Raw genomic sequence first — 14,475 nt, 5'->3', positions numbered from 1 at the left:
TTATCTCTTTTCTTTCTCATTTTCTTGCTTTAAGTCAAACTGTGGGGGAAGATCAGTGAGAATTTGGGGAAGATCTGCTGCGTTCGCCCTCACATCGAACGCTTCACCTTCGTCGGTGAGTGAACACGACGAAGAGAGTAGAAACAGGTTCCAGTGGTGGAAGAAGTATTCAGATCCTTTACTACAGTAAAAGTACCAACACCACACATGTGTTACATGCAAATGTAATCAATCAATTCAGTTATAGTCTATATCGACGACATTGCTCCGTTACCACCGGAAGTTCCCGCCAGATGTCCCTCTTTTACTCCGGATGTCCCGTCTCCTTCCTCTGTCTCTGTGTTGGGGTTCTAACCTCCGGCTGATTTGTGAGGACTATGGTTAACTGCTCCTCAGATCTCTGCAGGGTAAATCCAGACAGCTAGCTAGACTATCTGTCCAATCTGAGTTTTCTCTTACACGACTCAAACTTCTTTCAAACGTTACACATGTTCAACCAAAACAAGTTCCTTCCTGAGACTATTTAGCAGAGGCACTGTTGCTTAGCACCGCCCCAAGATGATTGTTATTGGTTTAGGGTAAAGATACTTTATTGTCACGTACAGTACAGGCCAAAAGTTTGGACACACCTTCTCATTCAATGTTTTTCTTTATTTTCACGACTATTTACATTGTAGATTCTCACTGAAGGCATCAAAACTATGAATGAACACATATGGAATTATGTACTTAACAAAAAAGTGTGAAATAACTGAAAACATGTCTTATATTTTAGATTCTTCAAAGTAGCCACCCTTTGCTTTTATTGATAACTCTGCAAACCCTTGGTGTTCTCTCAATGAGCTTCATGAGGTAGTCACCTGAAATGGTTTTACCTTCACAGGTGTGCTTTATCAGGGTTAATTAGTGGAATTATTTCCCTTATTAATAAAAAAGCAAAGGGTGGCTTTGAAGAATCTAAAATATAAGACATGTTTTCAGTTATTTCACACTTTTTTTGTTAAGTACATAATTCCATATGTGTTCATTCATAGTTTTGATGCCTTCAGTGAGAATCTACAATGTAAATAGTCATGAAAATAAAAAGGAAACACATTGAATGAGAAGGTGTGTCCAAACTTTTGGCCTGTACTGTACACATACATGTAGCAAAATTCATTCTCTGCATGTAACCCCTCCCTCAAGGGAGCAGTGGGCAGCCATTTACAGCACCCAGGGACCAACTCCAAATCTGAGCCAGTGCCTTGATCAAGGGCACTGCCTGGAGAACCTAGTACATGTTTTTGATGGTGGGGGAAACCGGTAGCCTGGTGAGACCATCCTGATCTGGTGAGCTCCAATTTTCCACTCGCAGATCAGTCTGGCATCTTGAGATTTTTTAAATTTCGAGCAATAAACGACCGACCAATCAGCGTTGGTTTTGAGGCGGTTTTTGGTGTGACGCAACGAGAAGCGACTGTTCAGTCTAAACAACGTGGAGGCTTCCACGGATGAGATGAGCGTAGCTATCGCAGCAAGTTTTATCTGAATTAGAAAGTAGTCCTTCATTGAAAGAAAAGCAAAAAAAAACGGCACTGGAGGCTTTTCTCGAAGGAAAAGATGTTTCTGCTCTTCTCCCGACTGGTTTCGGCAAGAGTTTGATCAGATTGGTTGATTTGGCCCGTCTATCACCAACATAGGTGGTGATAGACAGATGGTTTATCCAATCAGCTAACCAGGATTTTTACCCCTTCCCAAAAGTTCTACAATGGAAAGTTCCCAGATGGATATGCAGAGCAAATGGGAAGCGATCCATCTGGTGGAGTCAGGTTAGGAAACTGGCACCCCTGGTGGAAACCCACGCAAACATGGGAACAACATACAAACTCCACACAGAAAGGCCCAGAATGACCTGGATTTGAACCCAGAACCTTGTTGCTGTGAGGCCACAGTGTTAACCATTGTGCCACCATGCTGCTTAAAGAAATGCCAATAAACCAGAGCATGTTTTTCTCCCATCCAGGAATGCTGTGTGGACTCGCCAGACCTGGGCTGGCAATACAAGACTAATTCAGTTATAATATCTTTTTTTAAAGTTGTTTAATTGAAAAGTTGTAAAAGTATGTAATTCTCGCCCTGTCCCTTTTCTGTTTCGTTGTTGTCAGATGAAAACGCAAACCTGGGCACCGCCATGAGATACGAGGAGATCGGTGAGTGATCTGTAAACCTGAACAGACTCTTGTGTCGTGTCCTCTGGTTTTCCTTCCTGCTGTGTCTGGCCTCCTTCTGGTTTGTTTGTACCCAGTAAACGTGGAGTTTACTGAGAACGTGTCTCTTTCCTCCTGCCTGTTTGTCGTCTGTAGAGTTACGCATCTTGCTCCTGTGTGGCAGTGATCTCCTGGAGTCCTTCTGCATCCCTGGCCTGTGGAAGGACAGTGATGTAAGCACACTGTCCCCCCCTACCCAACATGTAGCTCCGCCCCTTCTCTATTTCCTTTGAACGCCATTGTAATAACAGAACAGGTAATTTCGATGGCCATGTCAAAGGAAAACACCTGCAAAAAGAAAGCGTTAGCATGCAGCGTTATTCTTCTCTCACACTGCTAACAAGCGACACATCATGCTAATATGAATGCTAGCTGTTAGCAAGAGACAGTGAAGGAATCCAAGGGTTTGAATGATGTAACTGAGTGTCTGTTAAAGAGTAAGATCCTTTTAGTTTAACATGAAACAGCCCAGAAATCCCCATCACCAAACTCCACCAGACTCCATGTAAATAATCAGGACTTTTATCATTGTATAACACACTTCATTCAAAGTGGACAGAAACTAAATAAAACTACCAAAAGCCGTCTTGGTTCATCTTTCCACTGTTCCAACAATCACCTCTCTGGTTTGGTCAAAATAAACAATTACACTTTTAATTAAAGGTATCTACCTAAGAGTGCGTGCATGTCTCTGTATGTGTGTGTGTCTCTGTATGCGTGCGTGTCCTTGTGTGTGTGTGCATCTGTGTGTTTATATCTGTGAGTGCTTGTCTCTGTATGCGTGCGTGTGTCCATGTGCGTGTCCATGTGTGTGTGTGTGTGTGTGTGTGTATGTGTCTCTGTATGCATGTGTGCGTGCCCATGTTTGTGTGTGTGTTGTCGTGCATCTGTGTGTCTATTTATGTGTGTGTTGTCGTGCATCTGTGTGTCTATTTGTGTGTGTGCGTGTCTCTGTATGTGTGTGTCCGTATGTGTGTGTGTGTGTGTGCGTCATTGTATGTGTGTCCATGTGCTTGTCCATGTGTGTGTGTCTGTGTGTGTACATGTGTCTCACTGCCGTGCACTGTCTCAGCAGGCAGGACTGCTTCATGCGGCCGGGCCCTCCGAAGTTCAAACTCGCTGTACGTGCGCATGAGTATTTCCGCCAACCAGTTTGTTTGTGGTTGTTACCATGTAAATCGTAGTATCATGGCTCCATGCATGTGTTCATGACACTGTCATGAACACATAAACATTTATAATGTTTATGACACATTCATGATAGTGTCATGTCACTTTTATGTAGATACCTTCAAGTAAAGTGTAACCAAATAAACCCTTAGTGCACCCAATACATGTGGAGATATGCTGGCTCTATACACGCTAAAAGTCCTGATTATTTACATGGAGTCTGGTGGAGATATGCTGGCTCTACACACGCTAAAAGTCCTGATTATTTACATGGAGTCTGGTGGAGATATGCTGGCTCTATACATGCTAAAAGTCCTGATTATTTACATGGAGTCTGGTGGAGATATGCTGGCTCTACACACGCTAAAAGTCCTGATTATTTACATGGAGTCTGGTGGAGATATGCTGGCTCTACACACGCTAAAAGTCCTGATTATTTACATGGAGTCTGGTGGAGATATGCTGGCTCTATACACGCTAAAAGTCCTGATTATTTACATGGAGTCTGGTGGAGATATGCTGGCTCTATACACGCTAAAAGTCCTGATTATTTACATGGAGTCTGGTGGAGTTATGCTGGCTCTATACATGCTAAAAGTCCTGATTATTTACATGGAGTCTGGTGGAGATATGCTGGCTCTATACACGCTAAAAGTCCTGATTATTTACATGGAGTCTGGTGGAGATATGCTGGCTCTACACACGCTAAAAGTCCTGATTATTTACATGGAGTCTGGTGGAGATATGCTGGCTCTATACACGCTAAAAGTCCTGATTATTTACATGGAGTCTGGTGGAGATATGCTGGCTCTATACACGCTAAAAGTCCTGATTATTTACATGGAGTCTGGTGGAGATATGCTGGCTCTATACACGATAAAAGTCCTGATTATTTACATGGAGTCTGGTGGAGATATGATGGCTCTATACACGCTAAAAGTCCTGATTATTTACATGGAGTCTGGTGGAGTTTGGTGATGGTGATTTCGGGGCTATTTCATGTTAAACTAAAAGGATCTTACTCTTCAACTAAAAGGTCTATCTCTGTAGGGATCCATCCCATAATGTTGTCAGACACTTAGAATAATAATCTGAGTCTGTCAGCGGCAAAAACAGAACTTTTAGTGGACGTTAACTGATGCTGAACATTAGTCCTGTAGGGTTACATTGCAGCCCGGTTCTTGCTTAGTACTGGACCAATTTCAAAGTTGTTCAGTCACTTAGACACAAAACATGGAAGTTGCCCTTTAAGGAAAATATATTTAATTCAAAGAGGGAACAATTTACAAGACGATCATACACTGGAACCAATCCAGTGTATGATTGTCTTCTTTCTGGTTCAACACTGTCATGATGGTTTCTTCTATCAATCAATTCATCAGCAGTAATGACTAGTGAGTCAAAGTTCAGCACAGAAATTCACTTTTCCTAAACAAGCAATCTGAGTCATCTCCTGAGTCATCTCCTGAGTCATCATGAGATGGATTAATTCAGTCCAGCTTTTGTCATACATGCCGGTGTTATCACCTTCAGTCTGCTGCGTAGCGCTGCCTACAGAGTGACTGACGGTTGTGTTTCTGTGGGTATTAGATGGAGGTGATCGTGGGAGATTTTGGGATCGTGGTTGTTCCTCGTGATGGAGCCGACACAGAGAAGATCATGAATCACTCCTCCATTCTCCGCAAGTTCAAGGTTAATATCACAGTTAAACTCTGGATGGTTTACCCTTTAAGGAAGACAAATGTCCACCTCGTTTGTCTCATCTCATCTCTGTTTTGTTTTCAGGACAACATCACCGTGGTGAAAGACGGTATGAGCCACCCGATGTCCATCGTCAGCTCAACCAAGAGCAGGTGGGGATAAGGCCTCCTGCACACTGCCTGCGTGGCGTGAGCGTGGCGTTTCTGTTGCGTGTCAGTTGCGTGGTGTTTTCTACGTCTTTGCACACCAGAAATGTGTCTGACGTAGGCTGATATACTAACCTATGCCATATATCATGATTCATTGGGAGAAACCAAGCAATTCAATGTAAAATCAGACAGCACCCCCATGTAGCCCCGATGGAATGATCCTTAAGACAAATTGGGATGGATGTAGCTAAGTGTTTGGGGACTTAGCTTAGGCACCAGAGGTTCGCCGGTTCAAGTCACCATACGTAGCAAGTATGGAGTTGGACTGGCCGCTGGAGAAGGTGTATCATGGCTGACCCAGCCCCACACCCTTAAAATGCATTTGTGTGCTGTGTGTGCAAAATGAGGGATTTGCAAGTACACATTTCAACTACCAATTGCCTTGTGTACTTTTGTATAATGACAGCTCCGAAGATGTTTCGTGCCCCGGACAGTTTTCAATTTAGTTTTATGTCGATTATTCAGGTTGACACCTACAAGAGGATTATAAATGCATCCAAGACACATACAATGATCATGTCATGCAACTGCTGAATTAGGGTACCAACACCTTTTTTTTTACCAATTCAGGCACTGGCTTTTAGCTTGTAGAAAGTCTTTTTTACCAATAGATGTTCTTGAGATTTGTACATAAAGAGCCAAATGCTGTACAATGGTTCAACCAGAATGACAACTGAAAGGGCAGAAAGGGACAAAGATCCCTTTAAACTTTAATGCCGTTTCACAACATTAAATAGGACCGTCATATTTTATAAGATATCATACGAACTGTTGTTTGAGAATACGTTTATGGGCCCAACAGGTTAGCTGAAAGATGCCATGAAGCTGAAAACACGTTTGTATTTTTTTGGCTCATGGAATATTGATGTTTTGGAGATACATGTTTGATATAGGACAGTGATGAACAGTTTGGCAGGTTAAATGTAAAATATAAAATGTAAAAACTGAGTGAATGTATGTCCCTTCCTTACCCCATCCATCAGACTAGCCCTGCAGCACGGGGACGGCCATGTTGTGGACTACCTGAGTCAGCCCGTCATTGACTACATCCTACAGAGTCAGCTCTACATCAACGCCTCTGGATAGACGCAACAGCCTGCCTGCAAGGAAACCCCAAAACATCCTTCTTTGTCTTCTGTGTCAAACATATACTCTTCTTTGAGCTTTTCCAAAACTGGATCATTAGTGTCCCTACTTCTGTCTGTGTCATGACGTTACCATCAGGGAGGGGGCCAGGGTGGGTTGCGGCAGTTTTGGGATGAGATTGGGGTGTTAGTGAGCAGGTATGGAGGTCATCTTTAAGGGCTGCAGGGGTGTCATCGATGTATTTTCATTGCAGTGGTAACAGCAGTGTTTTCTCTGTTTGTTATGTCTTTATTAAAAGTTTGGGGTTGCATGACACACAACCAGGCATGCTCAGTGTACCAGGGGCTGATGGAAAAAAAATTAAAATTCTGTATCAGGGTAGCATTTAGCTAAAAGGCGACAGGGTTATTGGGCCTCACGCAAGAACCAATCGCACTGACAGATTTGTAAGTAAAAGTTTGAAATTCCCAAACTGCTCCCAATGTATAGCCTTCTCTTTTATATGTATGACATAAACAAGTGGTGTTTTCTTTCCCAAAACAACTTGTCCATGTCATAGTTATAAGGGCATCTGGACTTGGTGCTTTGAGGGTTTTTCGTCTGTCATTCCAGAGACTTCTTCAGCGAACGGTTGGGAAACCCAGCTATTTAACCTCTTTGTGGTTGTTGTCAAGATGATCGAAATCCCTTTGTTCATTCGGAACTGAATAAGTTTCTCGTTTGAGAGCCAAAAAGTCTTTGGAGCACCTTTAATCAAGTCGCCCTTGACTTTTATCGGCAGGGTTATTGGGCCTCATGCAAGATCTTTCGTACAAACAAATTTGTAAGAAAAAGTATTTTTTTTCCCCAATACTTCATAGTGTTCTCTTTTATGTATGAATAAATACAGTAAGTGGTCCTTTCTCTCCCAAAACAACTTGTCCAGGTCATAGTTGTCCACAGAAGGGTTAAAATCAAATGCTACTCGACTTGGTGAAAGTTGCTCCGAAGATGTTTCGTTGCCCAGGAAAGTTTTCAGTTTAGTTTTATTTAAAGTGTCAAATCATAGAGAAGTTATCTCAGGACTCTTCACAGTCTTTGTAAGTCCAGTATTTTTGTGAGGCAACCTCATAGTCTGAAGCACTGATACTAAAGTTGTTTTATACCTTTTCAGAAAAGGTATTGACAGCTAACGCAGCCACCGAGAGTTTCAAGTTTTCAAATTCAATTTATTTCATTTATAAAGCACTTTAAAAAGCAAACACGTTTTGCACTTGCTTCACAAAGACAAAAACATATGTATACAACCATAAAACACACAAATATACATATATACATGTGGTGGAAAGATAATAAAATTTTAATAGAAACAAGTTGAAACCCAAAGAGTAAAAGTGTATCTAAAAGTGTTGAAACATAAAATCGACGTACGTTCTCTCTGAACACAACGTAAGATTTGTTCACAATCAAATGGAAACGTTCTTGCTTGAGGCCCGTTTTCGTTTTGTCAGATGTTTTGAAGGAAGTTTAACTTGAGGATCTCAAGTTTGACAACAAGTACACTCAGCTACCGTCCGTCACTGTCTGTCCTGCTGTAGCTGTATCTAAAACTGTACATAGTGACACACCGATCGTAGTTCAGGGCAACAGTTTAACCTCCGAGCTAAAGGTATAATAACCTGCAGGTAAACATAGCAACAGTACCGATGTTTTAGGCTCTGTTTGTGGTTTACATAACCTAACCGTTAACCTAACTCCAAACCAACACATTCTCACTCCCAGCGCGTCAAAAAAGACGGATGGTCAGGTGCCTTTGGCTTTTGTTTCTGACACACAAAGTCTCTTTGACTCAATCAGACGCAGTGGGGCTTTCAACTAATTCACACTTGGTTAGGGACTCTTGGAGCCATTTAAAAAATATATGTTTAAGTGGCATGCTGCACAACAATGGGACAGTTAGGTTTAGGAAAAGATCGTGGGTGGGTTAGGGTTAAGGCTTGGTTATACTCGAACGTTACGAGCATGCACGGCGACGTTCATGCTCAAAGCATTGATTGTGAACCCGGATAAGCAGACGATGATGGATGGCATTATTTGTTGCAGTATTCTCTGAAACACCAGGGGGCGTACGAACAAAATAATCTGTGAATAGGCAAGAAGTAGTAGAGAAGAAGAGAGCAGAAGTAAAGGCAAGTAGGGCGTGTGGCAACAGTAGTAAACACATCCATGATAAACAAAGTCGTACCGCTAAATATTACATTTATCTACTCTAATCATTAACGTGACATTTGTCATTTATCTCCAAATCTAAATGGCTGTCTGCCTGTAACACTGTTAAGAAAACTCTCTTCTTTTCCCAGTGGGATGTTTGAGGGAACACGCGGCTACCATAAACCTCGCTTCGGGGTGTTGTTTGCCTCCTTACGCTGATTTTCTGTCTTTCATACTATTCTCTACGATTGTCTCTCTTAATGCTACGTCATCTTACAAGTTGGGCATCATTTGGATTTGAACAATTCTGATTCCTATTACGATTCTTCCTCTCGATTCCGGTTCTTATCGATTCTGGATTACGATTCTTTGAGGGGTGGAGTTGAAACAGGTCACACACTTATTTCACAGATAAGAGGAACATTTTATTTTGATTTAATAGTTATTTACAGTTTTACCGGGCTTTTTCAACGTAAAATAAAGGCACATTTACTGTGCTCGCTCGCTGCAACACAACAAGCGCCTGAAAGATCGGTGGCCACTACAGAAACCAAAACTTGAGCGTGTTAAATTTGGAACCAATGGTCCAATTCGAAACCAAATTTTCCAAACGATTCCAATAAAAATAAAATTTTTCAAACGATTCCTAGTAGGAACCGGTTCTCGATGCCCAATCCTACTTACAAGTCGAGCTGCTGCTCTGCCCGGTGCGTCCCGTACAGACGCTACAGGGTGATTTTTGCGTCAGTATCTGACTCTGAGAGACTCTGACCAAGCGTCAGGATTTTACGAGTTGGAAGAGAGAACGGGTTGAGACACTTTTAAACACGGGGGGGATTTGAACACAGAGTGGACTCCAATATTGTCTTATATCAGGACATCCTGAGATTTTAGGCATTGAAAATAGTTTGACATGATGATGATGATGATGATGATGATGATGATGATGATGATGATGATGATGATGATGACGACGAACTTTTGTAAAACAAATCCTCAGCAGCAGTGTTGTTGTTGTTTTCTTTTCTTGTTCATGTGCTCCTGTTAGCTCTTCGTAGACTGCATGCTTAGACAGTTTGGTTCTGGCATGGATGTTCAACCCTTGGTAGAATATGATCTGTTGTGAACGTGTATGCTAAAAAAAAGAAACCAAAAGTAAATATGTGTATATATATATATATATATATATATATATATATATATATATATATATATATATATATATATATACACAGTGGGGACCGTCATCACCCACTTCTGTCCATTTTCTCTTCACTCTGTGAATGTACAGATCTGTATGTACCGAAGATCAACGCCTCATTAATGTGGAATTAGTTTGCAATGATTTGTACATTTATTTGTGTGTCTGTATGCGTGTGTGTGTGTGCGTGCGTATGTTTGAGTGTGTGTGTGTGTGTGCTTGTGTGTCGGTAACTTTTTGTTGAGCCATGTAGCCAAAAAAAATGAATCTTGTTTTCTTGTATTATTTGCCTTTTGTTGCTCTGACTTCTTTTGATTGTAAACTGTGATGCACTCTTAACCATGACGTGTCATTTTTAATGTGTGCGTGTGTGTTATTTACAGTTAAACAACTTTTTATATGACTGACAACCCAACTGAGCTCACACGAAACAGACAAACTAAACTGAATTAGATTTTATTTATGAGTTTTAATTTTCAACATGGGATTTTAAAGCTGTTTTTTGGGCCTCACTACTGATTTTAAAATTACTTAAAAGTTTGGTTACATTAAGCTCTTATAACCCTCCTATGCTGCTTAAATAAAATATTTCATCGACACAATAATATGAACTCCTTGTCGTCCAGAATACATTCAATTGTAGGTGAACATACGGTTCAGGTTTGGACCCAAAAAGTGGAGGAGACAAGGAGATAACGGAGGGTAGGATGATTTAATGATCAAAAAGTAAACTTACAATCAAAGTAGCAGATGACAATCCCAAAATCATTAAAAAGAGGGGAAACCAAGAACACAAGAAAACTGAGAAACTATAGAAACTTTAGGCACAGGCAGAACTTTTTGACATCAAGTAAGACGATGAAATGACAGCAGACGGAAGCAGTGTCGGGAACTGTTTTCTCAGCACCAATCAGGAAGCACCAAACAGCTAGAGCCAGTGGTGTTTATGGTTGCTATGGTGCCGCGCTAAGCTAAACGCTAAAGAGGGAAAGTTGATGATTTGCAACTCTTTCTGAAGCAACATTTCTCGCTCCCATCACGTAAAATACGGACGCTTGGTCAGGTGCCTTTGGCGTTGTTATTGACGGTAAAAGTCTCCTTTAGCGTCATATCTAAACACGCTTGGTCGGGACTATTGGCGTCACTTTTGACGCAGTTAGGTTTAGGAAAAGGTCGTGGGTGGGCTTACGTTTCCGTGGCACACGGGAAGAACGGGATAGTTGGCTTTAGGTAAAGAAGAAAGGGACGTTTGGGTTTGGGAAATGTGACACGCAGGACATGATCCCCGGTCTCCTGGGTGAAAGTCCTGTGTTCGACCCATCCACCCCCCCAACCAACCTCCCTACGCAGATTCTTGGTCTTACATACTACTCTCTACCGTAGTCCCTCTTAGTGCTACGTCATCTTCAAACCCCGTGTAGCTGCTGCTCTCCCCGGTACGTTACACAAACACGCTGAAGGGCGTTTTTTGCGTCACTTCAGATGCTGACAGCCACTGTCCTAATGTCCACAGACATCTGCAGACTTTCCCTAATAACCCTTGTGTTGTCTTTGGGTCAAATTTGACATTTGCAAAATGTCTATATCAGAAATATGGGTTTCTTTTTAACTTAATAATTATGATTACTTAAAAATAACACGGATGATTCCATACAACGCGCTTTGCAAGTAGGCCTACAACTAGGCTAAATATCCGATCTCCACTTTCATTGAATTTTTGTTTTATTTCATTTTTTTGCTTTAAAAAAAAATATATAAATTTTTCTAAAGAGTATCCTCACCGAATGTTTTCATTTGTCGGAGTGAAAAACAATTCATATAGAATGGAGTGCTTACTCTGCCTCCCGAGAGATTGCGAAATAATGGCCTTCAAAATTCACCGTCGAATTTGAAGAAACATATCGCTCTACCAGGTGAGCTATATACCTGTCTACCTACCTAGACAAAAAACTTGGGACAAAAGTGTCGTAAAAAAAGTTCAAATTTTAAATTTACTAAAAGTTGCACAGTCGCTGGGGAGATAAAAGAAGGGTTAAATGTACATATGTTGGTCATAATCTGCAGAAGATTCTGTTTCATATTAAAGATTTTTACTTTACAACGTGCAACCTTTGTCATGCGCCCCGCCTGCTGTGACTTCCGTGCGGTGACAGCCTGGTGTGTGTGTGTGTGTGTGTGTGTGTGTGTGTGTGTGTGTGTGTGTGTGTGTGTGTGTGTGTGTGTGTGTGTGTGTGTGTGTGTGTGTGTGTGTGTGTGTGTGTGTGTGAGTTTTGGTTTATGTCTTCATTTTGTGATGCTTGCCGTGTGCTTGGTGTGTTTGGGTTTTGGGTCTGTCTGTCTGTGTTCCTGTCTCCACCTGCATGTTCCACAGAGTGTGCCCCCCTCCTCCCACACCTGGCACCAATCCCAGTCAGAGCACCTGCTACTCATCCTGCTCCATCAACTGCCTTCAAATACCAGTCTGACTCTACTCTTCCTGCTGGATTGTTGCTTACCACTGAGTATGCTTATTCACCAGCCTTCGATAGTTGTGAAGCACATGGCCGGCAATTTTCATAAACGGACATTTCACCCTCTCCATTTTCAAAAATAAAATTGTGCAAAGCTGTCAAGCCCGACAGGCATTAAGGTATTTCTGTCCGAGCCCGACACGGTTAAAATCTCATTTTTTTTCTTTGTTTGTGTGGAAAGCTTTTATTACGCAACTGTAGGAAGGCATTCGGAAATGTCAACAGATGAGGCATCAGCGCACACAGGGCAACAAGCGCACGTTAACACAGACACCCACCTACATAATAAGCTTTTTTAAATGTTGTATGCCTTATCGCGCTGATGTGACAGAGCCCAAACTGAACCCAAACATCATTTCTAAATATCTGTCCGAACCCGGCCCGCTCAGTTTGGGTAGCCATCCTCAGTGGTTCCCAACCTTTTTTCCTTGACGCCCCCCCTACTCATGTCTGAGAAAAGCTGAGCCCCCCCGAAAACCGAAGTTGAGGTAACTCTCGAGATAGAGCCTTACTTTCTTTTTTGATACAGAGCAGTTATCAGCACTGTTACGTTTCTCCGCCATGTTTCATTCATAAAATAGTGATGCCGAGGCGGCAGGAAAGACGAGGATACAACAAAATATATAGTTTTCATACAGACTTTTGTATACGTAACAAAGGACACAAACGAAAGGAAATGTCTCTGTTTTTCATTACCATGTAGTTTCTTGTCTCTGTACTTACCTGTCTGCCCTGACATGACAAATTGTCCCCCATTCCTGACAACCTATCTGTCTGGCAGAAATGTCCAGTTTTTATTTTCTTTGTGATCTTTCATTCTGCTCTGTAAAGAGACTTTAAGTACCTAGGAGAGCAATATTTAAATGTATTGTATTGGTGATTTGCAGCAGCTGTAACGTCAATAATTTAAAAACTAAACATCCCAAACGTATTATTTTTTTAAGAAGTGTTTTTTAGGCAGAATTTGGCTTCATGTAGAAATATCAAAAGCATAATATTATCAAAGTTATGAAACATGAAACAGAAGAAGTTCAGCAGGTTTTATTTAAAAGCAGTTAATGACAACAGAGTGAATAAAAACACTGATGGACTGTATGTACAGTTATAAATAAAACATGTTTACATTCACACACACACACCATCATCATCATCATCATCATCATCATCATCGTAAACAAACACAACAATATAGTTTCATATACACAGTATCCATCAAAAACTAAAGTTAGATATGGTTTATTATTATACCAAACAACCCGTCTGGGTCATTATTTATGAAAGTTATCAGTAGTTATGTGCAATAATGCAGGTTAAACATATAGTTTCAGTTTTTGTTATTTAATTTGGCGGATCGGCAGCAGAACTTTTTGTTCAATAAAAAGTAGTTTTTAAACTCTTAATTTAGATATTTTTTTCTTAAGAATATATTAATTTACCAACAGGCCAACCACTTTAAAGCTCTAAAAAGAAAACAAAATCATTTGTTTTTTAAAAGGTAGATTCTTGTTTGACTGCCAGGTATTTAGGGCCCAAATGCACTGGCCAGTTTTGATTATTATGAGGGTGGTAAGCCCCCCATCCCCCATGTACATTACACCTATTAGTGAGGGGTCAGCCCTATGTTCCCACAGCCCTATGGTCCCACAGCCCAATGGTCCCACAGCCCTATGTTCCCACAGTCCTATGGTCCCACAGCCCTATGTTCCCACAGTCCTATGGTCCCACAGCCCAATGGTCCCACAGCCCAATGGTCCCACAGCCCTATGGTCCCACAGCCCTATGTTCCCACAGTCCTATGGTCCCACAGCCCTATGTTCCCACAGTCCTATGGTCCCACAGCCCTATGTTCCCACAGCCCAATGGTCCCACAGCCCAATGGTCCCACAGCCCTATGTTCCCACAGCCCTATGTTCCCACAGCCTTATGTTCCCACAGCCCTATGTTCCCACAGCCCTATGTTCCCACAGCCCTATGTTCCCACAGCCCAATGGTCCCACAGCCCTATGTTACCACATTTCTAAGATTTTGTTAGGGTTAGGGTTACATTCCATCTGTAGTCCATTGCTACTGGATAATAGGTTGGGTGTAATTGGCTACCAAATTGGGAGAAAGCGGGATAAAATCTGATAAAAATTTATGAAAAAGGAAAGGTGGGAACATAG

General features: G+C 41.6%; 1 protein-coding gene across 1 annotated transcript in view; it reads left to right on the top strand.

Moving 5' to 3' along the window:
* The window catches only part of nmnat2 (nicotinamide nucleotide adenylyltransferase 2), a 20,416-nt gene extending 13,220 nt beyond the window's left edge, over positions 1-7,196 (top strand). Inside the window, exons 6-11 of the mRNA XM_028594032.1 lie at positions 35-115; positions 2,145-2,189; positions 2,343-2,419; positions 5,007-5,108; positions 5,202-5,269; positions 6,310-7,196. Of these exons, the coding sequence (XP_028449833.1) occupies positions 35-115; positions 2,145-2,189; positions 2,343-2,419; positions 5,007-5,108; positions 5,202-5,269; positions 6,310-6,412 (476 nt within the window). The 3' untranslated portion in view covers positions 6,413-7,196. The remainder of the gene's footprint in view (positions 1-34; positions 116-2,144; positions 2,190-2,342; positions 2,420-5,006; positions 5,109-5,201; positions 5,270-6,309) is intronic.
* The last annotated feature ends 7,279 nt before the right edge of the window (positions 7,197-14,475 follow it).

This window comes from Perca flavescens, chromosome 12 (genome assembly GCF_004354835.1).
Source record: "Perca flavescens isolate YP-PL-M2 chromosome 12, PFLA_1.0, whole genome shotgun sequence".
NCBI lineage: Eukaryota > Metazoa > Chordata > Actinopteri > Perciformes > Percidae > Perca > Perca flavescens.
The sequence above is the reverse complement of the archived record's forward strand: the minus strand, read 5'-3'. Positions and strand labels throughout refer to the sequence as shown.